We start from the raw sequence: 25595 nt of genomic DNA, 5'->3' as shown, positions 1-25595 counted from the left end.
AGGAACCGGCTACATAGCCTATTCATGGGTTTCATCAGGCCACATGTGTAGGCTATAAAACCAAGAACCTAAGTTATGAATGCTGACTGCATGATGCTTTATTAAATACACCTGTGGAAAGGGACCTGATGAAACCCATGAATATGTTTCTAGACAAAATACAGGCCAATATGGTGCCAGCAATTATATGAATAGACTGTGGTCAAAGAGTAGCCATAGAGGTAATTCTATACTCTTTGCTGTGGTGTGGTAGGCTGATACAGACTACACAATAAAAAAAAGCTTAAATACACTAGATGGCGATCTTAGCCTGACACCTGTGTGTGTCTATTTAGTCCTGTTGGTAAGACATCTAAGGGAATCTAGATATCATGGAAAAATACACAAATCATCAAGGAAACAGAAAATTCAGATATTGTCTCACTAAACAAACAGCTCTGCATTTCTAGCTTTACCTTTTAGTTCCTCTTCCTCATCAGTCCTTATTTTGCATTGCTATCAGAACTCTTCATATAACACTATCACATGTAATATGCATGTTAGTCTTGTCAGGGAATGGTTACTTATCAATGTCAATCTGTCAAATACTCAAAGGAGGAATACCTGAGGCTATGTGTAGGCCTATGCAAATGGACTGTGTTGGCGTTTGCTTTTATATGGACAACAGTGTCTGAATACTGGTCAGCAATCATACCACAAAACAACAGCTGTGAATAACACCAAATGATCATCTATAATTTCACTAGCCTACAATAAAGCATTTTCTCTGTTGTGTCAGAGGCAATGGAATTACATCATGCTGGTTATGCTTCTGTAAATGGCATATGCTCCTTCCTGTGGATAGGCTATTTTTCTCCAAGGGTTCCCACTGTACACTTGACTGTTAGCTCACTGGAAAAGAAAAAAAACATTGTAATCTGTCCCAGCGCGCACCACCACAAGCCACCTCAAGAATCTGTTCCACACCATCACAATGACCTAGCATAGACTTGTTTCAGTCTGTCTGTTTTTTTTTTATTATGGTTATTATTGGTTCTACTCTAAAGCGCACTAGACTTCAGCTTTGATCACTTCTGAAATCACATTTCGAGAGGATTACTGAAGGCTAGACGCCTACCTACTGAAACTTTGTTATTATTATTTGTATAGGCTACTGCCATCTGATTGCCTATATCATCTCATAGGAGGCTTTAAACATGTATTAGTATGTGTGTGTATGTGTATGTGTAACATATACCACTGTTTGGGAACTAAAGAGATACAATAATATAATTAATGCCATGTTTAGAGTGTGGTTCTTTTCAGTGTAGAGGACTTTGAAACACTTTGAAATAGGGACATGATAAAGTTGAGGGGGGGCTTGAATGCAACCCTAATGAAAGAATCAACACCATCTGGGAATGGCTTTATATAGAGATATCTAGAAATCTTTTATTTCATGAAAAAAGGGAACAGTATACCTTTAAAATAGGCACCACGAGACCTTCGACCAATCAGATACATCGAAACAAGTGACTGTCGACTTTGGCCATTTACTCGTCCAATGACATTCGAGCTTCGTTTCTTTTTCTATCCGGAATTTACAATAAGTTTTTATCATTGATCTGTATGATCATGCCATGTTGCGACATCTACATTGCCTAAGTAGCCGAATATAGCCGTTCACTGACCGGAAAGCTGATTAGGCCTACATAACTTTAATAAAGGAATAAGATCTGGGTAAGTTATTTCCTAACTTACATAACCTCGGAAGCAAATTGCCACAATTGAACCTAACGTTACAGATATGATGCTACAATGTCGCCTTTGCCAGCACCTTGCTAGACGGTCGATTTTGATTTCACGTTAACTTTAAAAACATCAAGAAAATCAATGCAAGTATCCATTGTGTTGCACGAAAAAAAAATGCACTGTTTCAAATGCATTAGGTGCGATTCGGACAGCTACCACTAAAATGCCACAGCTAACTGGCTAGCTAGACAGTTAAGCTTTAACTTCAACGGTTTGTTGATGTGTTTTTTGCTTTAAGATGCAGTGTGTTATCACTTTCTGCACTAGGCTATTTGATTAATCCCACTACAAGTTATTGTAACCTACTGTACCGTATGGCAATGCAGCTAGCAAAACCCTCATGTCTAACTACGTCCATGTCAGTTTTTAGCAAACGTTTGAGAAATCAGTCATTGGCTTGCGGGATGAGTTCATCTTCAGCCTATCTTGACTGCTTTAAATCTGATATAATTACATTGTTTAAAGATCTGCCCTTTGGCCAAAATTTTATGGTCACGATGTAATTTTGCTAAAGTGTGTAGAAATTTGATTGCGTATCGTTGGTAGGCTACTGGTAGCCTAATTTGTCATGCCATAGTCTAGTCAAAACCCTCTCGCCGAAGCGGTACGACGGTACGATGATAGAATTTCCCTTAGACGTAGCTGCTATTTTCATTTGATGACTGGATAATTGTTGGATGACAGCAAAATGTAGGCCCTAACCTGAGATGCATAATGCCCCTCAAGATGACATATTGGAAAAGCTCTTGTAGACTGAACATACACATTGCTTCTATGACATTCAAATACTGTAGGCCTATGCTTATAGCCTATTGCATATAGGCTATAGCGTCTAAGTTCTGTCATGACTTTTAAGAGTGAGAATTTTTCTAGTAGGCCTATTTGGCCCAGGCATGGTAACGGTCAGATCGAGTTCCTAGTGGGGAGAAGGAAGCATGCTCTTCTATTCACCCTGACATGTTGCACACACGTCTCTTAATTTGAATTCACTGTGGTTTCCTTTCAATGGACTCAAAGTGCTGCTGTGTATGAGTGTGCAAGGTTGTTTATCCCACCAGGGAACAAATTAGGGGGGGAATTCAGTGGGGACATTTGTGGATGTTTGTGCATGTGTGCGTGTGAAGAAATATTTCCAACTGTCACGTAAGTCATTCAGCCTACACTCAGTCATTTTTAGGTAAAGATGTGCTATTGGTTGGTGACACAGCAAACTTATCTGTTTGAGGGTTTTTAATGTTTTTCTTCTATTCTATTTCTTTTATTTATATTTGCAGGCAACATGGAGCTGAAACGGCAAATCTTGGTCACCACAGTAAGAGAAGGTTTCTCACTCAGCCCTCCCTATAGATACCCTGTCTGAATCCAGAGGAGAGGTCTTTTACCTCTTAGTGCTCATATTTGGAACCCCCCCACCCCCTGTCATCCTACATACCTATACCTTGCATTCCTTTCCTGACCTTGAACCTCTTACCTCCAGCATTCCTGTTCAATTGTCTTCCACTCTCATGGTGTTCTTCTGACTTGTTCCTTCTCTTCTCTTGACGTCTTCTCTTTTCTCTCTACTTCCTCTCCACATTTCATCTCTGTCTCAATCCATAGTGTAATTTCCCCCCAAAACATCTGCATCCTTGCCTCTGTCCAACACAACGGCATGATGAGGAAACCACAAAACATTCTGCTGCTGGCCTGTGTGGTCATCAGCTCCGTGACAATATTCTACCTTGGCCTGAGCACCATGGAATGTCCGAGCCGCGGGCGTTGGCATGGTAGTCAGGCCAGACGCTACGCCTGGGCCTCCCAGAACCCAGGACAGAACCAGAGCGGCGCGGCGGCGATCCCGCTAGAGTACGACGAGAACACGCCCCTCATCTTTGTGGGCGGCGTCCCGCGGAGCGGCACCACGCTGATGCGCGCCATGCTGGACGCTCACCCACTGGTGCGCTGTGGCGAGGAGACGCGCGTCATCCCGCGCCTGCTGGCAATGCACTCAACCTGGAGCCGCTCGGCGCGCGAGCGCATGCGCCTGGAAGAGGCAGGGGTCACCGACGAGGTGCTGGATGCCGCCGTCCGCGCCTTCCTGCTGGAAGTGATTGTGGGCCACGGTGAGCCAGCGCCGCGCCTCTGCAACAAGGACCCCTTCACACTCAAGTCGCTGGCCTACCTGAGCCGCCTGTTCCCGCGCGCCAAGTTCGTGCTGATGCTGCGCGACGGCCGCGCCACTGTGCACTCCATGATCTCGCGCCGCGTCACCATCACTGGGTTCGACCTCAGCAGCTACCGCGACTGCCTGGTCAAGTGGAGCCGGGCGGCGGAGAGCATGTACGAGCAATGCCGCGAGGCCGGCCGCGAGAGGTGCATGCTGCTGCGCTATGAGCAGCTAGTCCTGGAGCCGCAGCTGGCCATGCAGAAACTGCTGCGCTTCCTGGACCTGCCCTGGGACACAGCCGTGCTCCACCATGAGGAGCTCATCGGGAAGGCCGGCGGGGTGTCTCTGTCCAAGTAAGTCCAGCTGAGATGACATGGGCAGTGGGCTACAGTATGGTTCCTCTTCACATATTGTGAAAAAATTGCTTTAAGATGCAGTGTAATTGGGTTGCTACGATTCTTTGATTTTGATTTTTGGTATAATCAATTTGTATTTTTTTTTAAAAGGGAAATACCTCAGCTTCCTAAACTTGAATATTTTCTTCAAATCTTGGGCTTTGGGAAAAACTGAAACATTTGGGAAACATTTTTTTCACCATTTTATCAATCAAACAATGAATCATTCAATCGAGAAAATAATCAACAGATTAATCGACCATGAAAATAATCATTTGTTGCAGCCCTAGGGTGTAATGTTGGTTAATGTTGCATGTCTTTCCATTGTTATTTCTGTCATCTTGTGTGTCATTTCATGACCCTTCATGACCCTCAGATCTTATCTTTGGAGTCAGTTTGCTGCTCAATTCGGTAAAGATAAAGGTCCTAACAACTCCGAACTCTGTCAGTAAACATCTGAATGCAACTGGTCAAACTAGGAAGAACGATGCATTGATTGACTATGTTACTAGGAAGAACGATGCATTGATTGACTATGTTCTGGATATTCAGCACAACATCTTGATCTAGACAGTGCTGCACATGTAATCCTCTCAATGCCAAACTGATAAAAGAGCAGCTCAGCATCCAAGATCATTTTGCCAGCTAATAAAACGGACTAGTGTATTTGAAAAAGCCTTCACAGCTATTGTGTCTGTTGTTTTAAATCTTACATTTAAAAAGGATTTCCCTCTCTCCCCTTCTATTTCTTTCACCAAACGCTTACTTGGTAGAATTCTGTTATACTGTATGTATTATAACAGTGGGGTGTAAAAAATGTAATGTCTCATAGAAATATTTCCATTACGTAAGTCAGGGTATGGTTACAGTCCAGCAGCACAGCACAGCACAGACTTCATGCATTTTTTTTTTTTTTTAGGTATTTTTAGGCTAGGAAGCCAGTTTTCTGAAAGTCTGGTTTGATATGTTACCTGTACTACAGTTTATTGTTCAATGTATTATTTTTGTTGTGCAGTTGCTGTGCATTAAAAATGGCTGATTACGTTAATTCCATTGATTGAGCATTTAAAGCATTTAAGCTTTTTAAAAAGTTTATAACCGTGCACTCATTGGCTGATTGGTCAGTGAAATATTCTGCATTAAAATTATTGTCCTAAGATGGAAGGTTACTTACTACAGGAAAAAGCTAGTTGAAGGATCTGTCGGTATATTTGATTCATGCATTGACGTATCATGCAGCAGTCTACAACAATGCTTAACCTTTAGTTATGTTAGTCATCACATCATGCTTTCAGCAGAATAATGTCTTTTAGGCCTTTTTTTAATGTAGCAGGCTTTTGGAGGCCGAGTCTTGCTTTTCACTACTACAGCAGTGTGCTGTGTTCCCACCATCTGGCTTTCTTAATAAGGCCACTTGGCTATCTTTCAGAACAGAGCGGTCCACCGACCAAGTGATGAATCCGGTCAACACAGAGGCCTTGGTGAAGTGGGTTGGCAAGATCCCAGCTGACGTGGTGAAGGACATGGCAGACATCGCGCCCATGCTGAGCCGGCTTGGCTACGACCCTCAAGCCAACCCCCCCGACTACACGAAACTGCAGGAGCCTTCACATGGGAACAGCAGCCTGCTGGTGAGGGAAAACAGTGTGGCGTCTCAGCTCCAAAGAGTTCTGAATGTATGCTTCAAAGTGAACACTAGTCAACACAGAGTTAATCAAAGATGTTATTATGTCAGCTGTCATGAAATAGAGTAGATTAGGTGTGTGTGTGTGTGTGTGTACCTATGTTATAAAAACTCTGGGCTTGTGTCCTGGAAGGAGATTACTTGCTGTGTCCCTAGAAAGGGATTTAGTCATGTTCTTAATCACAAATTGCAACTGAAATCTTAATTCAAGTGATGGCTTGGGTTTATCTACATCTTGGTCATTAACCTAGAATTTTACGTAAAGATGGTTGTTTCTGTTCTACTCTTTTTAGTTACACCGAATTGTAGAAAGTCCTGATCCCAGTTAGGACAGATGCACAGCTGATTATCATGATGATAACCAGTATTGGTATGTATATGCCCTTAATTTGCCATTTTCCACCACAGTTTTAATTAACAGTGTTTTATATAAAAAATATTTAAAAAAAATTGAAGGTACATACTGTATAGTTCTCTGAGTTATTTTTAGGAGTGCACAATATTATCAGTATGGCATCGGTATCGGCAGATAACAGCTGAAGAATTACATTATCAGCATCGTCAGATGTGGAATATAACACTACATTCGGCACAATTTATGAGGGTTTCAGAGGAAGCAGTATTACAATCTGTTCAAATAGGATGAGACCTATTTTTTTTTTTTAATGAGTGAATCCCTACATTTCTTAGAGTATACATTTATGTTTGATTGAAAGGAAATGCCTGTATGCCTGTATCTGCAACAACTAGACCAACAGTAGGTTAATTCTAAAACAGGACACACCCTTAAAGGCAATAAAAAATGAGTTTGAAAATATCAGCATATCGAATATCGGCTCAAATCCAATATTGTGCATCCCTTGTTTCCAGTTGAAATATTAGTCTGTAACAATGCTGTTATTTGTCTTTTTTAGACCCATGTCATGCAGTTCTGTCCAGGGACCTCTATGAGGGATGGCGTTTGGTTTTGTTCATGGGATGATTTTGTCTGACAGAATAACACCTGTTTATATCCATCCGTTGAAGACACAATTTTCATCATTGCCAGTAATCATAAATTACATGTAAGGCCCGGTAAGGAGTTGCGGTCATAAGCACAGGTTATAAAATTAACTTGGTGAATGTCAAGTTGCAAGATGTGCCATATTTCAGTGAACATTTTTGTGCCATTATGTCTTCGATTTAACTTTTGTGATCAAGCACATCTATATCCAGTATTAATGCAAATACCAAGAGTATTTTTGTGACATCATGTCAGACTTCATTGTATGTTGATCATTGTATTTTGTGGAGCAAACAAATGATGTGTGGGCTCAGAGATTATTTATTAAAGAGAGATTTATTTTTCAAATGTGTTATGTGTTTTACACACTAAAGACTACTCAAGAATAAACATGCACAATTCAATCAAATGGTACTTTTCCTTTTCAACCAACCGTAGTCAGTGTGTCTGTCAACCACACCCTCTCAGAAGTGAGAACAATCAGCATGGGTGCTCCATAGTGGTGTGTCAGCTCACCAGTTCTTTTCACACTGTACACAAATAAATGCTCAATAGTCACCCTGGGAACTATGTTTTTAAAGTTTCAGATGACACAGCAATCCATAGCCTACTGCACAAAGAAACATAAGCCTATTTCTCAGAAATAGAAAACTGTGTGCAGTGGTGCAACGCAAACCATCTTAAACGTCATTAAGGAGATTGTCCGGACCCTAGGTCTGTAGTCCATAGTCCTGTGGTTATACGTGACATACAGTACACATTAGGTCTGCTCATACAACCTAGGAATTCACCTGCATAATACTTTTAGTTGGAATGTCCATGTTGATATCCATCAAACTTTTAAATGAAGCTGCCTGAGGTTGTAGGCATTGCAATGACTCCATGGTGTTTCTGTTTATGGGGTGTGTGCAATATTGGGGCAATAGAGTATGACATATCATAAAATTGCAAAATAAACGTAAAACAACACTGCAATATGTAAAAAAATATTTCCATGTGACCCCGACGTGATTTGAACACGCAACCTTCTGATCTGGAGTCAGACGCGCTACCGTTGCGCCACGAGGTCTAGTATCACGATATGTATATTTGGAATAAACAAGATAAACGCAAAATAAAGTTTTGTATGTTTCGAAATAATATTATTCCATTTGCAACTGTGTTGCAGCGGTAGAAACGCTCCACTTACATTATATCCGAATCTGTACATTCATCTATAACGAGGCATAGGCTACTATCGAAGTTGGCGCATGCAGGCTAATGTTAAACGATAGGCTACTGTAACCATTATTGGCTTATGCTACGTCCATGTCAGGCGATACGATAGGCTACTGTAACAATTTTTTGATAGCTCTCCAAATAAAAGGTAGCTTAGGGACTATATAACCCATAGATAAGCTATGTCTACGCTATATCAGAACAAAAAACTAGCAACATTTGCTCCAATGCATTTTCAATCATGCAGGATAGGCCAGTGGTTTAGTCTACGTAGGTCTACACAGTAGCCGAAGCTATACCCACTTAAAATATCCAAGGATGTATCAACATATTTGTGATAGAATTTTGACATGACATATTGAGATGTGACAGTTTTGAAGGCTGGATAAGGGAAAAAAACACTCGTCCAATCAGGAAGCACTCTCACTAGAGGGTGATGGCATAGTTTGGAAAGAAAATAAACCGTTTTGTATGCCACCAGTCTACCATTAATGTGGAGCGTAGGCTAGACCAGTGGTTTTCAAAGTGGGGGCCACGAGGCGCCAGGGGGGCCGCAAGTTGAAAAAAAAAAAAAAAAAATCCTTTAAAAAAATAAAGACATAAAAACATTAATAGACCCCTTCAAGAGAGTTCCATTATCAGCATCATAGTTGGCCCCACAAGGCTTCCGTTTTAACATTCCATATGTTATCATAATGCAGAGGAAGTAGATTGGGAACCAAATAGAACGTTGTTGAAAGGGTCTATACTTATTTTTTACAGTCTATGGTCTATACCTATTATTATGAGTGCTATGAAATACCATTATAATAATTATGACTGCCGCTATCATTGCTTGCATATTATATATCCCCACAAGAATGGCACGGAACCATTGATTTTCATTTTGATGCGTAGGGCCTAGGATGACCAAAGTTTTTTTGTATGTTGGTCTCATAGGGCCATCTCAATTAGGGGTTTGCACGGACGTCACGTTCTGGCCAGTAACCATGGTAACCCAGCATGCCATATTGGCGGTACTCAGTGAATGAAGTGCAATGGAGTATTATGCACTTTGGATATCTTATGTGATTGTAGCTGTGTCTAAACAACAGAAAAGCTCATCAAAATGTGCATGGCAAAAAATGCATGGCAAGTTTCGTTGAATTCCGTTTTGCACACACACACACACACAAAAACACAGACCCACACACCCCCACCCACACACCCCCACCCACACACGCACACACACATAAACACACACACATAAATGCACACACGCATACACACATAAACACACACACATTCAGGCACACGCACGCACACATACAGATGCTCACACACACTCACACGCACGCCTGCACACACACAGGCATGCACACACACAGGCATACATACACACGCGCACACACACACACACACACACGCATGCACACCAGGATTGGGTAGTAAATAGTCAAAAATACTTTTTTCAAGGAGGCATGGAATCACTTTGTAAATCAGCTTTTTTACCCCAAACATTTAGGCTATTAAAACTGAAATAAGCCTACATATGGAATATCATACACCAGAAATTCCAAAACGGTTCAATAGTTCTAAACAGGCAAACTTATGCAGGGATGGATTACTGAACAGGCCTAACGGGCCCAGGGGCCCAAGTGTTCAGGGATCCCTGAAGCACAAGCCTCTGCGTGAAGTCACTCCAGCCCTGATATCAGAATAGGGCCCATCAGTCAAATAGGTTATATTATTCACGCTGATATCTAAATGGGGCCCCTCAGTCAAATAACACAGGTCATGCTATGTGTGATGATAATGCTTTGTACCATATTTTCCGGACTATAAGTCGCTCCGGAGTATCAGTCAAAACATGCGTCATGAAGAGAAAAAAAACATATATAAGTCGCATTAAGTAATATAAGTTTAATTATGCATGATTTAGCCTACATTTTTATTAAATTCGTAGACTGGAATGCCTCACGGCAACAATTGTGTCTAAATGTAGTAAGGCTTCAGCCTCTGGTAGGGGACAGCAAGCGACTGGTAGCTTGAGAGTGAGGTGTTGAGACCCATTAGGACAACGACTTTTCATTGGCAACAGTATTAAAGCAACCAACAATATAAAATGTTGAGAAGAGCTCTTTTATTTCATTGAGTTAAAGGGACACCAGGCAACGTTTTTGTGTTAATTAATCATCTTCCTAAGTCGGTATATGGTTAAATGACTCATTACGGGGCGAATGAAGGCTCTCTCGCCCGCCCCTACTGCCTGTAGGAAGAATATCCCACTTGCAAGTTCGGTGTATCCTACCCGCCGACCGAAGCAGGATCAGTTTACAGCACAGAGGCAGGCTAACGAAACGCTAGAGATTGTTGCAAACGTGTGTATAATGGCAGAGCCGGCGAAGAAGCAGAAACCCTTGACGGAAGACGCAAAGAAAAGGAAAAGAGCTTCAGACCAAGCGAGGGGGAGTTTCGTAGAGAAAAAATCATCATGCTTGCCTGGTGTCCCTTTAAATAGAAACAATGTAGGCAATTATTACCCTGTGAACAATAGGTTACAGTAGGTTATTTGGGGGGCGGCAAGCGACTGGTAGCTTGAGAGTGACGTGTTGGACACAGTGAGACCCAGTGTAGGACAACGACTTTTCCTTGGCAACAGTATTAACCAACAATATAAAATATTACTGTAAGAAGAGCAATGTAGGCAATTATTACCACGGCTTGTAGGGTATTTGGGGGCCAGCCTTTATTTGTCCGAATCTGAGGCCCGGCTATAAATAGAATCCAGGACTTAATTTGAGGATTTACGGCACACGTGTTTTAGGCATAGTGCAAGCCCTAATCTCTGACTGAAAGTGTGAAGAACTTGTTCATTTACATAACAATAAGTAATACATTTTCCCGGTGGTGAAACGCCCGAACCCCCTCTAACTTTTGGGCTTAAGTACGAAAAAATGTCAGACCTGTCGCAAGTTCATCAAGCTCCCGATCTCATTCCACAAGCCTAGAGCGCGCTCTTGCAGCTGTAGATGGTAATGTTTAGGGTTCATGTCAATTTATACTGACTAACATTTAAAAACATGTTAAACTATATATATTTTGATATATAAGTCGCACCTGACTATAAGTTGCAGGACCAGCCAAACTATGAAAAAATGTGTGACTTATAGTCCGGAAAATACGGTAATTGGCATCTTTTTTCACAGCAAGGTGCCTTAAATGTGTCGATAGTTTGTAAGTCTCAATCTGTCATTTGTTTGCACAAACCTTGCCAGAAGTCATAATTGAAGGGGTTATTGCCTTTTAGCACAACCAACCGCGACCCAGCTAGAGAATAAAATGAATGCCTATTTTTTCCACTTCATGTGAGTGGTTCTGTGCAGAAATACATGACCAGTTGATAGTCATAATTGGTGTTTAAAAGGGGAATGTAAAGGCTACATGTGTGTTAAAGTGAGGATAAATGAGGACACCCCCTAATGTCTGCTTATAGGCCTATTCCAGTTGTGTAACTGTAGCTAGCCAGTAAATATCTGTGCAGTATGTGTGTTGCGTAAACTTCCTTCTCAACGCCTTAAGAGTTGTGCTAGCTGCCAGCAGTCTGGGCTTTTAGCTCGATTGTTAGCATGCTCGACTCCCGAATCCAAGGTGTTGCTGTCTGCAGGGCGAGTGCAGGCCTGAGCGTGCAAATCAACACAAGGCATTGGTGACGTGACCCGGATCAGGAGTGAGGTTTAGACATAAACATGCAATTTGTGTTTAAAAGGGGAAGTAGGGGCTACATGTGTACCCGGTCGGACAAACATCTTTTTACTGGGGCACGTGGCCCAATAGCTGTGAAGTGCAGTCACCTGACATCACCATCAAATTAAAGGATATTTCAGAACTATTAAGGTGGACAGCTCCCCTTAAGAGCATCTTGAGAACGGTGCATGCGCGTTCACGCAACGAGCCTGTTCGGGAAACAGTCGGAAAAACCAAACGGACGATCTTACCGTAAGATGATACCTACCACTACCTACCGCTATCGGTACCTCTAGTTCTGCCGCATATCTGAACATTATATTTTCTGTGATAATCTTTCTAATTGGCTGGTATTCAAACACCTTCATTATCACGTAAACTGTCAGTGTAGTCCTGGTAAAGTCCATGACGAGTTCTCCTGCTATTTAGCTGGCTAGCTAAAATGGAGACCATTTTGAAAGTAGAGCCAAAAGGAGAGATATTTTTCAAGTGGCCTACATTGGGGCAAATGGACATAACTGGTGTTGTTGTGTGGGAGTGTGTTTAGCCAAAGTCCTTTTAGGCAAGTCCCTCCACTCGGCGGCCATATGGCAACGCTTTTTGGGCACTCATCAGGCACCCATCTTGGCAGAAATGAGCGTGCGCAAGGCTTCACGACACCAATCTACTGCAATCTTGCTCCAGCGGCAAGATCACAACACATGATTGGCATGATGTCTTCACAACACACCACCTTATTGGCTCAATGTATTCACAACACAGCACATGATTGGCTCAATGTATTCACCTGTCAACGTTTTGCCGCGGAAGGGGTGTGATATGCGTAGACAACTGCCATATTGGCGTTACAAACTAAGCCCATGCATTTCTATGAAGGATTTTTTGAGTGCTGTGTCTCCTTATTAGAAAGTCTCTGGTTTAGCTCTCATCAAGCATAAAGCCCCGATTGCAATTCTCACACACTGTAGGCCTGTAGGCCTTCATCGCAAAGTGCTTGCGGCTAGAGGATGAGCTTTATTTATTTTTAGTATTTTCGATAGGTTTAATAGGACATCATGCAAAAGGGGGGCCTTGGTCGGAACCTACTGTAGTGGTATTTGGGGGGCCTTGACATGGAAAAGTTTGGGATCCCCTGGGCTAGGCTATAACTAAGCAAAGAAAGGGAAATGAACATCTTACCAAAAAAAAGACTGCCTGTAGTCATGCATCTACAAACATGTTTGCACAAAACATAACTTTTGTCAGAAACCACATATGCTAGCCTACATGTTTTCTCTGTTGTCAACATAAGTTAAATAACCTATGGTGATATCCATTTTCGGTATAGCCTATACATTTTTTTTAGTCAAACAGTGAAATTTGGTAGGCCTGCATGGGATAATGTTGACATGAGTCAGACAGAAGATGGGCCAGTCTTTAGTATTTCTGTCCGTCTCAAACTATGTTAAGATGGTGTGTTTAGCTAACCTGGCCATGCCTACCTAGATCTCCTTTCAGGGAGATACTAGTCCGGAACACCGACCATAGTTTACTAATGATTCCATTGGTTGGCAGATTAGCTGCCCAATCAGCGATGAGAGGAGATGATAGTTTAAAAATCATAGGTGGCTTTAGTAAACAAAGTAGCAATGCCTGCAAACATCAAAAATTGCAGTCATAAGAATGTGTAAATGTATTTAGGCCTACAGCAAAGGTAGGTAGGCCCACAAACATTGTTTCCTGACTGCCAATGCTATCTACTCCTTCATCAGTACACTGACTCTGTTGATTAAGTGGACAGTATTTGAGAGCAACAGCTTTTCTCTGCCTACGAGACACGCCATAAACAGTCAACAGATCAACTATGCTGATCTTCATGTTACCTGTAGGCCTGTTATCTCACGCTTTAATACTGTATCAGAGATGCACTCAAAATCTGAAATTGTCAAGTGGTACAAAGTGGAGACAAGTCTCTGACATCGTCAATGTTGCAATGATTGCAGGGAGCAATGGTTCTCAAGAAGCCGCATTGAAAGGAAAGAAATTTGAAGAAATGTTGGCTAATAGTTGGGAAATTATGATATATGAGAGGGGCATTGTGTGTGTGAGCAACCTACAAGTTCTACAAGTCTTGCACTGGATCATCTTCCTGAATCTCAATATTATGTTCAGACGAAGTCTGGACAAAAAAAGTCATCACCAGTCAGAACCTACATTCACTGTTTTGCACTTTTATGATGTCATCATATCATCAAAAGTAGGCTATTGGTTTTACCATAAATATTTGGCAGTAAACTACAAAAATACACACCTACAAAGTAAAGTATTTTGATACAAAATACGAATGTTGCCCACCCAAAATTTCTACCAGCCCACCCAAATGTAGTAGGCTGAACCGGCCCTGGTGAGCCAGATCCGCTCTGCTCAGCAATAAGATTCTTTTGGCTCCCATTAATCTTCATTTGGTGTCATATTTGGCTTATACAGTATAATACAGCCGTGTTATCATGTGACAAGCAACTGTCTGTGACATGCAACTTCCCACTCACCCCTTTTAACCTCATGGTCCTTGTCTGTCATCACACCTGATGTGTTGGTGCATTGCATGCACATCAGCACAACAGTCACTTTATGGAATGTCCAACTAATTAAAACAAATCAGTTGCAAAACATTTTGCGGCAGTTGAACAAACACAATTGTGCCCTAATGCAAGAGTGACAATGTTTGGTCCAAATGGCCTTGGTTTGAGACTTTGCCTATCATTAAAATTAGGGTCATGCTGTTATCAAACTAGTTATATTCAACAGTTAAAGTTATTTTCAATGTCTCTCTAAAATCAAATCTGACATTATTTTTGTGTTCAGCTCGACTATAGGCTACACAATGTACTGAATGTATATAAACATAATACATATTTATTTATTAATATATTTATTTTAAAAAGCAAAGCAATTGAATAAAATGTAAACTGATGGCAGAGCTTCCATATTAGGACATCCTATTGTGATGATCATCTACATCTACCCAGAAGCACAGGAAATGCACACATAACTGCTAAGGCTTCTCTCTGTGCAAAGCAACCCAACGTCATCGACAGCCAGGTATGAAACTTGACATATTAAATGGCCAAATGTAGACTACATCCTCTGTGGTTGTCTTCTCATTAATAGGCAAACAGTACATCATATATCAAGTAGCCTAGGTAGCCTATTTCAATGTGACAAACTGTTACTCTTATGTTGGGTTAAGATGACGTCTGTGAACTTGCCCTCTAATTATTTCCAATTCAAATGCCTCACGTAGTGTCTTGTTTGTTGTTGGGAAGATAGTGTATGCAAATACATTGAAATTTAACGCTAGCTGTGCAAAACAACTTGAATGCTGTAACATTTCTTTTCCTGCATGGGTTAGGCTGCAGAGAACGGTTGGAACACGTCTTCCTGTATGATCGTACTGTTCACCATAGCTCAAGTTCGCCTAAAAGTTTTAGTGTTTTTAATTAAATTATTGGATTAAGCCTACCCAATTCTCAGTGTTGTGACTACGCTGGATTCCGATGGAGGGTTATCACGTTACCATAAGAACAGCAGCTCCAGCACTTGCCGGCTCCTACAGCATACTACACGTTTCCTTGATCAGCATCCAAGGCAGGATAGTATCGGCTGTGTTAGATGCAGAAAGCCATTTATTACCTGGTTCGGTAAGGATAGCAATCATACTGATCACTGTTTGCTAAAACTTTGAGAGCTACATATTTCTTTTTTAAACGTGTTCACATAGAGAATGCATCCCCTTTCGCAGCTTAACTGTCCACATATTTGTTTTTGAAAGGCTTGTACAATATTAATGGGAGGAAGTGATGATGTGGAACAGGTGGCTCTGGTCCGCTTACGTTTGGAGGCCCGGCCTGGATTTCCTGAACTGGACTGGCATTGCCAGACTGTTGAAGTGAATCATGGTCCTCAAGTTCAAGTCTTCCCCTGCCATAGGTGGCTGCGGGCTGCTGATGGTGATGTAGAACTGCGCTGTGAAGATGGTAAACACTGAACTATGGACATCTGATGTCTTGTCTGTGATCTGTCATTTGCATCTTGAATGTGTGTGTGTGTGTGTGTGTGTGTGTGTGTGTGTGTGTGCGGTGTGTGTGTGTTTGTGTGTGTTTGTTTTAAGAATGTCTTCAAGGTTGTACAGTAGAAAGACTTTCAAACCCTTGCATTTTAACGTTCAAACACGTACATACTGAATCAGCGGCAGCGCACATGACAACCTGTTTTAGATAAGAGTTCCGAAAAACAGCCAAGTTGAGAAAGAGTTTCCATTCCCTGCAGTTTCCCCAGAAAGTTTAAAAAATGTTTAATACAATACACCCAATCTCACAAAAATGAAACATCGCTTGCAGTAACAGTCAGTCAAAGAAGGCCTTTCTTGTGTGCTTTTCACTGTAAACCTCCTCATCTTCTCTTTTCAGCATGCCTGTTGAACATGGAAGCACTGCAGGTCCTAATTGGGCACAGGGCACAAGAATTGAGCAGAAGACAACAGCACATTAGGTATGATTCACAGTAGCCTACTGGTAAAGCCGAGCAATCACAAAGTCTGTCAGAAATCAACAACTTCCAATCAACCAACCAGTCAATCTATTTAGGGCCCGAGCACCGACGGACCGAGAGGTGCGAAGCCCTATTGTTTTTGAAAGGATTATTATTATTATCATTATTATTATTATTATTATTATTATTATTATTTGTTCACCTTTTTGCTATTTTTGAGGTGTTTAGCATGGATGAAAAGTCTTGGAATTTGGCACACACATCTGGTATCACAATGGCTACACAGGCATAAAGGCTTGGCCCCGGGCGTGGCCCAGGGACTCAGTAGCGCCCCCTTAGGTGATTGATCCAGTGGTTGGCACATACTTTCAGCTAGACACACCAAATTTGGTAGGTGTGTGTATCTCCCCAAGATGAACAACTTTCGTATGGACAATGCATTAGCCACGCCCAACAGGAAGTGAGGTATTTGGGATTTTGTGCGGACTAAAATGTGATGAATTGTGATGCCAAAAGAGGTGCTTCCCATCGGTGAAAACGCATGAAATTTGGCACACACGTCAAGAGGTACTGTAAATACACAGGGGGAAAGCATTGGCACCGGGCGTTGCCCAGGAACTCCGTAGCGCCCCCTTATGTCACTGTGACTTGTGGTTGGCATATAGTCTAAGATACACACACCAAATTTGGTGGGTGTGTGTAACTCCCAAAAACAAACAACTTTTGTATTAACATGCCATTAGCCACACCCACAGGAAGTGAGGTAATTGAGATTTTGTGCATTGTGGACATGATTAATTTTAACATACTCCTCATAGACGGTTGATCCGATTCATGTCAAAGTTGGTATACATGACGCCGAGATGTTCCTGATTATAAATTGTGAAGCTTTTTTTTTATATGTTGTAATTTGATGAAATGGCGAAATTATTCATTTTAATACCCTTCCACATAATAACCCTTCCACAATGCCTTGCATTGTGCCCCCACCTGGCCAAGCAAGTACATGTGGCAGAAAATCAAATACAAAAACAAATAGCACACACATCAAATATGTACATTTCACAAACTCACCACATCGGTGCTTTGTTGGATTCCGACATGTCACGGGTTGCGGCCCGCAGGTGCTCGGGCCCGCCATTGCCGCTTGCGGCTATATTTTTATTTATTTTTTTACTTTCATGTAAAATTGCAATACAAAGTGCTGAAAAATCAACATCAATACAACACAGAAAATGACAGAAATGTGAGCAGTAAGGCACAGCAGCGATGATCATGAATGCAGTAAGCCTTTCACATAGAGAAAATAATGAAATGGATAAAAACTTCTTTGTGTTTCTCAAAATGTAAATGGTCAGGTTTGAGAAGTTGCAAGAGATTGTGTGACAATAGAATGCAGGTTGAAAAGAAAAACAATTACGAATCAGCTTCCATGTATTTTTTCTGGTGGTGTTAGTTCCGCTTTGTTTCGCTTCACAAAAAAAAAACTATTCACAAAACGCAAAAATGGGCATTGATGATTCTCCTGGTATTGAACAACGTAGTGGCTCTGAACAGCAATGTGGTGTTCTTGAATAGTGTTTTTCTTCTTAAAAGCCTGCTTAGCATGATGCACTTCAGCTTGGTGTGTTTATGTCACCGTGTCTGGACTCTGTTCTAGGTGGCAAACCTTTGCTGAAGGAGTACCCCACTGTGTGGACATGCAGTCTTTGCAACCCTTGGGACCAAACCTGAGTTACACACGTCAGAGGTGGGTGCATTGGTGAAACAGCATGACTGTGCACTTATGGTTATATGCATGGTGCCTCACTTGCGTGGTGCAAAAAAAATGCATCATTTTTGCATGGTGCTTACACCATGAATCTTTGTGGTACACTGCATTACATTAGCCTGGGTCTCATAATGGGCACCTTGAACTTCTGTAATGCAGATTTTGAAAGCTATTATTACTTAATTATAAAAACATAACTGCATTATAGCATTGTAACAATGCTGACTTAGGGTTTTTCCATGCTTGGTTATGTTTGGTTTATCTATTCTGTGAAGGTGATAAAATGTTTCACTTCCTCTGTGAAACTAGCCTGGCGGGCCATCCTGAGCAAATTAATTTGCCGCCGCTAGGGTGCGTCTAGATTTCTAGGCTACTGTGAAACAGCTTAGCATGTTTGTGTGATGAGTAGTTGTGTCAGTGCTGAGATACTTGTGGATAAAGACAGAGATTGGCTGCTGTCACCCTTGTAACTACATGCATGACTGTGTCTCAGTTTGCCAGCTAGAATTCAGCTGCACAGTGATGATCATCAGGAAGCTTCTCCAACACACATCCCCAACATACTTACAGCACACTGCCCCAAATACACAGCACATTGTCTCATGAGGAAGCTTCCCCAACACACATATTGCACACTGCCCTCTCCCCACATACACAGCACACTATCCCATCTCCCCTGTCATCCCCCCAACACACACACCAAGACCCCTGGCAGTTGGGTTAGCCCCTTGAGCCGTGGGATCTGCCCAAGGTTTCTTCCTTGGTAAGGGAGTTTTTCCTTGCCCCTGTTGCTCTTGGGTGCTCCTTGTTGGTGCCCCCCACCCAATCCCAATCCTCCACCACCTTTTTTATGCAGCCCTTGCCACTTAATCTACTAAACCCCTCTTCTACTGCACTCTTTACCCCCCCCCCTCCCCATTAATGCACAAATAGGCTGACACCAGACATAATTTCACTGCATTTCTTACTTCCAGTAACTATATGCATGTGACAATAAACTTCCTTGTATCCTTGTATCCTTGTATCCTTGTATGATGTCTGGTCATTGTCCAATTGACTGTCACCACACAGTATTAATCAATAGTGACATCTGTTGATGTCTGATAGACAATGCATAGAGGTACTTTCACTGTATAACATAGATGCTGTGAGAAAAAGCTTAAGTTTGAGTCTAAATGAGAGTTGTCTTTGTAGGCAGTTGCATAATGCAATATTAATCATCAGTATTGATTTTTGATAATTATTGATTGTTGATAATCACGATTATTGTCTGTCTTTCTCCTTCTCTCTTTCTGCCTCCCTTCCTCAGCCCAGGCACTAATTTGCACTATCTAATGGGGTTTGCGGAGAGGAAGGAACCATGGAGAAGCTTTAAGGAGATAGAATGTCTTTTCTTGCACAATGGTAGTGGGAATCCCGTTGCAAGTAAGTATATTTCAGGATTACATGTTAATGCCCATGTTGAAAGCATCTCTCATATTTACCCTCTTAAGCTCTCTGCTGGGTTTGGGCTTGTCTGCCTGTCTGTCTATCTGTCTCCCCTTCTGTCTGTTCCAGTGTATGTTTGGTCCCACTGGAGAGAAGATGCCTTCTTTGGATATCAGTGTCTGAATGGCTGCAATCCCCTTCTGGTTCGGCAGATCCGCAGCATCCCCGCCAACTTGTCAGTCACCCCAGAGTTAGTCCAGCCTTTCCTCCCTGAGGGATCCTCCCTGGAACTAGAGCTGGAGGTATGTGTATCCATCCACACTTAAGTGTAGTTTGCTTTAGTTTCAGTTTTAGTTTCTTAACTCACTGGCAATGAGTTGTCATCTAGTGTGCATTGGGCAGCCGTGGCCTACTGGTTAGCGCTTCGGACTTGTAACCGGAGGGTTGCCTGGTTCGAATCCCGACTAGTAGGCACGGCTGAAGTGCTCTTGAGCAAGGCACCTAACCCCTCACTGCTCCCTGAGCGCTGCTGTTGTTGCAGGCAGCTCACTGCGCCGGGATTAGTGTGTGCTTCACTTCACTGTGTGCTGAGTGTGTTTCACTAATTCACGGATTGGGATAAATGCAGAGACCAAATTTCCCCTCACGGGATGAAAAGAGTATATATACTTATCCTTTTTCACATTTTCTCTTGGTCTTTGTGTATCGTATTCATGGCTACAGACAGGGAAGGTGTTTCTGTTGGATTATGAGGTGTTGGAAGGTGTGCCACCAAACATCATCAATGGGAAACAACAGCACTTGACCGCTCCTCTGTGCCTTCTGCACGCGGGCCCAGATGGAACTCTAAAACCCATAGCCATCCAGGTCTGTTTAGTACTTATGCTGTGCACCCAGGTGTTTTTATTATACTGCATTTCATCTTGTATATTTCCATTCATAATACTTTTCATTTGTATTTATCCTCAGTTCCCTAGACTGAGAGTGTTCCTTTCAGTGATAACTACTATCACTAACATGTGGCTCACAACAGTTGTCAGTTACTCACTACTCATTGTCACCCCCATAGCTCCAACAGAAACCCGCCACAGAAAATCCAGTGTTCCTGCCATCTGACCCTCAGCCTGATTGGCTGCTGGCCAAAATGTGGACTCGCTGTGCAGACTTCCAGTGTCACCAGCTCATCTCCCATTTCCTGCACACTCATCTACTGGGAGAGGTGTGCTGTATCGCCACACTAAGGCAGCTACCGGAAGTGCATCCTATTCACAGGGTAGGCCTATGCCAGAGGAGAAGCTGCTCTTCAACATTATCCTCACATGACCTGAAATGGGTGGCCACAAACCATGAAAAACTAATCTTTATACGAAGAGGGAGAGTAGAACTGCTAGATTTGTATTTTACTCTCCATTTCAAAGTCAAATCTTCCCAGAGAACAGAAGTGGGCTTTTAGTCTTCCGTAGAGCTGATGCAGATTGGTACATCAAGTCATGGAATATCAGGGAATTTTGTTGTAGCAGTCTAAACTTGTCAAAATATATTAATACAAATATATTTGGTTATGTTTTGGTTATTAGGTTTACTGCTTGCATGAGTAGTTGTGGTTAGCCTAACTTTGTTTATTCAATGCCTATTTAGTCATCCTCCGCTCTAAAAAAGTCAAAGCGCTACGTGGCTGCTCTGAAATCTTTGGTCGGTATTTTGTAGGACCATTCATTATATAGTAGGTTATGGAAATTATTTTTTTTTTGTCATTATCATCTAATAATACTATTGATTGATGTAGTATTAATTGCTACCTAAGGTCTCCTCCTCATTGTAGCTTGAATGTTATTCCTCATTTTAGTGAATCGCTTTGGATAAATTAATGAATAAATGTAAATGTAAACCTTTACTTTGGTCCCCTTCCCAGCTTCTGATGCCACACATTAGGAGTTCTCTCCAAATCAATATCCAAGCCCGAGCCTCTCTACTGGCCCCTAACGGGGTGTTTGATCGGGTATGTGCACTGCCTCTTCTTTCATATGTGCACATGTATTTACGTGTTTGTGCATTAAAAACAACGAATGCACAAGAATACTTGCAATATTTACGACTATGTATGTTGAAATTCATGCACTGCACATGTAGATTTTGGCATCTGATGCACACGTATGCTTTGTGTTGCTGCCTTTGCATATGAGTGGGCTGACACTGGTTCCTGTCCGGGCCCTAGGCCATAGGCTGTGGTCTGAAGGCAATTCCTGTTCTGCTGGCGCACGCCATGGCCAGGCTACGTTACGACACGTTGTGTGTTCCAGAGGACCTGAAGGCAAGGGGACTGGACTCACTTCCCAACTGCTACTATGCCCAAGATGCTCTGAAAGTGTGGAACGCTCTAAATAGGTGAGAATGGCTCTTCATCGCGAATGTGCCCTTATTTCCGGCACCCATTTACGTCCTTGAAGTGAAAGGTTTAGTATTGTATCCTTTCCAGCTTTTGATTCCACATCAGTAGATCACTTCAAATTAATATTCAGTCACAGCTGAGCAACACCTATATAACCAAGCCAACCTAGCCACATAGTCTAGCCATCTAATATTCTCTGTATACAGTTCTCTGTATACATGTATCTTTGGATCAACGGCATAAGCACTCTAGGTATAATATGGTATGACCAATGGTGTGACCATCAACGGTTGTCCTACAGGATTGTCTGTTACACCAAGTCTAATGTTTCTTCACCATTATCTTAGAACATGATCCATTAATACCTACGAAAGGGGCTCTGATTTGCATGATTTGCATTTCACATTTCTGAGTATTTGTACTGGTGTGAAATTACTGGCACTTATTTGCATGCTACCTAGGTTTGTCACAAAGTGGGTAGATGTGTATTACCATAGCAACACAGAGGTCCAAGAGGATAGCGAGCTGCAGAGCTGGATCAAGGAAATTTTCACAAAGGGCTTTCTGGGGAAAGCAGAATCTGGTAAGGAAACATATGTTTCATCATATGTTTGATGAAAGCCATTATTTGCTTCATACATGCATTGCATGTTGTCACAAAACCGGCAATTTAATCACATTTTCATGTCTTATGTGTCCAATAACATTATTATTCTGTGATACAGTGTGTTTGCCTTCTTTATTGCTTGACTTCTATACATGAGATGTTTTGAGCAATGTTGCTGGGCAACTGCATGACCTGTTTGATGCATCCTGATTAGATTATCATAACAATTTGCTTCCTGATGTTTGAAGTTCCTCAGAAAAATAAAACTATTGCCCAATATCAAAGGGAATATGCCAGAACCACCACACTCTTAAAACGAATGTGTTGAAAACAACACAACTTGCGTTGTGTAGCATGTTATTATGGGGATAGAACAGCCTCCTGTTTGATATTCAGACTACTCTGTGTTTCTTCTGCAGGAATGCCACAGTCATTCGAGAGCAAGGAGGAGCTGAGCAAGTTCATCACCATGGTGATATTCAGCAGCTCTGCCTTGCACGCTGCAGTCAACTTCTCTCAAGTACGCAGATCGCTTTAAATGACGGCATGTCTCTGTTTGAAGACTTGGTTTGATTTAGCAAGCAGCTGCGAACTTCATGGTCTAGCCCCAGTGGCATTTGAAAGACAGTTGTTTGCTTAGTTGGAGCAATGTTTTACCGCTATATTTTAGGTCTAAAATATGTTGACGTGAAAGGAGATAATTCTGTGTGAGGGAATGTGGAGATTCAGACTGCTTCCTCACAACTTTTCCATTAGAGCTAACAAAACTTAAAGGAACCGTATGTAAGAAATGTATTTCAATTAATCATAAAATGGCCCTGATATGTCACTAGACATTAAGAAATCATGTTCATTTCAAATACTTATATCACTGACAACAGTAGTCCGGCCAGGATACTGTCATTTAAAAAGTGAAGTAGCAGCCCTCAACTGATGTTGATGTTGTGTTTTGTCATGTCATGTTGTGTTTTGGCCTGATGCTCGACCCTCCACTTATCTACTAATCAGGAAGTCAGTGGTGTTTCAGCATCCAGGTTGGCAACCTCGAGTCAGGGGGGAGGGGGAGGGGATACACCGCTCTACAGTAATTTGAAAGTGATTGCAGTACCAGTTTTGGCCACAATCTTACATATGGTTCCTTTAACTTAGAAACTCTTGACCCTGGTTCTTATATTGCATTGAATAACTACAAACTAGATATTGAATAACTACAAACGAGATATTATCATTTTGAGCCTGGACCTCTCTACTGGCCCCTAACGGGGTGTTTGATCAGGTATGTGCACTGCCTCTTCTTTCATATGTGCACATGTATTTACGTGTTTGTGCATTAAAAACAAAGAATTGCATTAAATAACTACAAACTAGATATTGAATAACTAAATTATCATTTTGAACACGGTCACTCTCAGTTTGTTAGATAAAACCCAGGACAGTATAATATCTGTTTCTGTTTTTTCCAAAAACACTGAACAGCTGGACTTCAACCTGTGGATGCCAAACTGTCCGGCCTCAATGTCCAGGCCGCCCCCTCAGTCGAAAGGCCTGGTGAGGGAGGATGACCTAATGACCTTCCTGCCCGAAGTCAACGCCACCTGTAGCGTGCTCACCACCCTCACCCTGCTCTCCCAGCCAGCAGCCAACTTTGTAAGGAGCACTTAAACTAGAACGAGCCCTGCTCTTTTTTTGTATCATTTAGATAAAAAAAAGTATGTTACATTAGATTTTGGCTTTCTTACCATTAGATTTCACTGGCAAATGCAGTTATATAACTGTGACATGTGAGCAGGTTGTGTACAAGGAAGGAAAATGACTACATTACTATACCTAAAACAACATGTTTGTGAAAAGCCTGCCTTAAACAGCAGTGAACATTTTAATTTTGTGCTTATCATGACACTTTCATGGTGCTCCTGTTGAGAATTGCTGTTCCCCTCTTCTGCTAGCAGTGGTCCTTTTTCACTCTGTGATCTGTACATAATTTCCTTTTGTGATACGACCCCAGGGCAAGGTTGTATCGTTGCCCGCAGTCTACTTCTGTGCTAGTGATAGCTCATTTCCCTGTGACTAATTGCATTTGGTTATGTCTGGGTCATGTTACTGTTGTAGGTTTGACATCAAGTGTCTCTTCTGTTTCCCCAGGTGCCTTTGTGTCAGTACCGCGAGCCTTACTTCAGCAATGGCGCCCACTACAGGCTGGTTGAGGAGGTGCAGAGTGATCTGAGGGCAATAGCAGAGGAGATCTCAGAAAGAAACAGCAAGATGGAACTTCCCTACCCTTATCTCTCCCCTCTTCTAATTGAGAACAGCGTAGCGATCTAAAGCTAGATTAGAAAGGGAGATGCTATTTCTGCACACGTAGCTTAGCAATAGAAGGCCTTCAAACTCATTCACTCACATTCATTCTGTTGCTTATTTCAATTAATCCTGATATCTTCCACATTATTTTCTCTGCTAATGTCCTTCACAGTAGGTCTACTGGCAGTACACTTTATTACTTGATCTTGTGTAGCTATTTTTGGGGAGGTGGGGGGGGGGGGTATGCTTTTATTCATACAGGACTGTGAAGAGTGACAGGAAGTGAGTGGGAGACTTGTGCTACAGCAACCCCTCTGTAGCACTTTTTTTTTTTTTTATTAATTGAAATATTAAAGCAATGCTCCCATAACTATGTTAGTCTACAGTCTTTTTTATACCATGGATTGATGAGTCTGTAAAAATAAAACCCTGCAACTTGTCACAGACATCAGCTTCATAAATCCCACTTCTCCTGCATAATGCCAATACATCCCACTGCACAAGAGAAGAACAACTGCAGATGCAGTGTTATTTATTAGAAAGGAGATTAGCTGAAAGCAGTGCAGGTAGTACAGTTGACAATGTTTAAAAGTGTATTTGCAAATGTTG

The 25595-nt window shown here is 41.9% G+C and overlaps 2 protein-coding genes and 1 non-coding gene across 6 annotated transcripts; 2 read left to right on the top strand and 1 right to left on the bottom strand.

Moving 5' to 3' along the window:
- Positions 1 to 1565: 1565 nt before the first annotated feature.
- tpst1l (tyrosylprotein sulfotransferase 1, like) lies at positions 1566 to 7423 on the top strand. Of its 3 annotated transcripts, none has more exons than XM_048238164.1 (6): positions 1566 to 1719; positions 3066 to 3103; positions 3391 to 4290; positions 5762 to 5963; positions 6310 to 6386; positions 6931 to 7423. In XM_048238164.1, the coding sequence occupies exons 3-5, from the start codon at positions 3443 to 3445 to the stop codon at positions 6343 to 6345; spliced, it is 1086 nt and encodes a 361-aa protein (XP_048094121.1). In that variant the 5' UTR covers positions 1566 to 1719; positions 3066 to 3103; positions 3391 to 3442; the 3' UTR covers positions 6346 to 6386; positions 6931 to 7423. The 3 variants fall into 3 exon arrangements, with proteins under 3 accessions (XP_048094121.1, XP_048094120.1, XP_048094122.1); XM_048238165.1 differs by lacking the exon at positions 1566 to 1719 and adding an exon at positions 1776 to 1874; XM_048238163.1 differs by having other exon boundaries at positions 3066 to 4290.
- Positions 7424 to 8016: 593 nt separating this feature from the next.
- Positions 8017 to 8088, bottom strand: trnaw-cca. The gene has a single exon. It is a non-coding gene; the product is annotated as a tRNA-Trp (tRNA).
- A 6915-nt stretch (positions 8089 to 15003) lies between these two features.
- zgc:152891 (uncharacterized protein LOC767741 homolog) lies at positions 15004 to 25213 on the top strand. 2 transcript variants are annotated; one of them, XM_048237089.1, is made up of 15 exons: positions 15004 to 15044; positions 15461 to 15643; positions 15775 to 15979; positions 16412 to 16493; positions 18154 to 18243; positions 19574 to 19689; positions 19822 to 19994; positions 20416 to 20559; positions 20762 to 20965; positions 21605 to 21691; positions 21908 to 22077; positions 22543 to 22664; positions 23108 to 23208; positions 24165 to 24335; positions 24831 to 25213. In XM_048237089.1, exons 2-15 carry the CDS (start codon positions 15500 to 15502, stop codon positions 25008 to 25010), a joined length of 1989 nt encoding a protein of 662 aa, XP_048093046.1. In that variant the 5' UTR covers positions 15004 to 15044; positions 15461 to 15499; the 3' UTR covers positions 25011 to 25213. The 2 variants fall into 2 exon arrangements, with proteins under 2 accessions (XP_048093046.1, XP_048093043.1); XM_048237086.1 differs by having other exon boundaries at positions 15015 to 15643.
- Positions 25214 to 25595: the final 382 nt, after the last annotated feature.

This window comes from Alosa alosa, chromosome 2 (genome assembly GCF_017589495.1).
Source record: "Alosa alosa isolate M-15738 ecotype Scorff River chromosome 2, AALO_Geno_1.1, whole genome shotgun sequence".
NCBI lineage: Eukaryota > Metazoa > Chordata > Actinopteri > Clupeiformes > Clupeidae > Alosa > Alosa alosa.
The sequence above is the reverse complement of the archived record's forward strand: the minus strand, read 5'-3'. Positions and strand labels throughout refer to the sequence as shown.

Bases quoted from the DNA above. Each gene is read 5' to 3' on its own strand.
- zgc:152891 (XM_048237089.1), top strand. From the start codon at position 15,500: ATGGAGGGTTATCACGTTACCATAAGAACAGCAGCTCCAGCACTTGCC. The intron at 19,690-19,821 runs GTAAGTATATTT...TGTCTGTTCCAG, and splicing joins TAGTGGGAATCCCGTTGCAA to TGTATGTTTGGTCCCACTGG. The intron at 23,209-24,164 runs GTACGCAGATCG...AACACTGAACAG, and splicing joins CTGCAGTCAACTTCTCTCAA to CTGGACTTCAACCTGTGGAT.
- tpst1l (XM_048238164.1), top strand. From the start codon at position 3,443: ATGATGAGGAAACCACAAAACATTCTGCTGCTGGCCTGTGTGGTCATC. The intron at 4,291-5,761 runs GTAAGTCCAGCT...GCTATCTTTCAG, and splicing joins GGCGGGGTGTCTCTGTCCAA to AACAGAGCGGTCCACCGACC. The intron at 5,964-6,309 runs GTGAGGGAAAAC...TACTCTTTTTAG, and splicing joins ATGGGAACAGCAGCCTGCTG to TTACACCGAATTGTAGAAAG.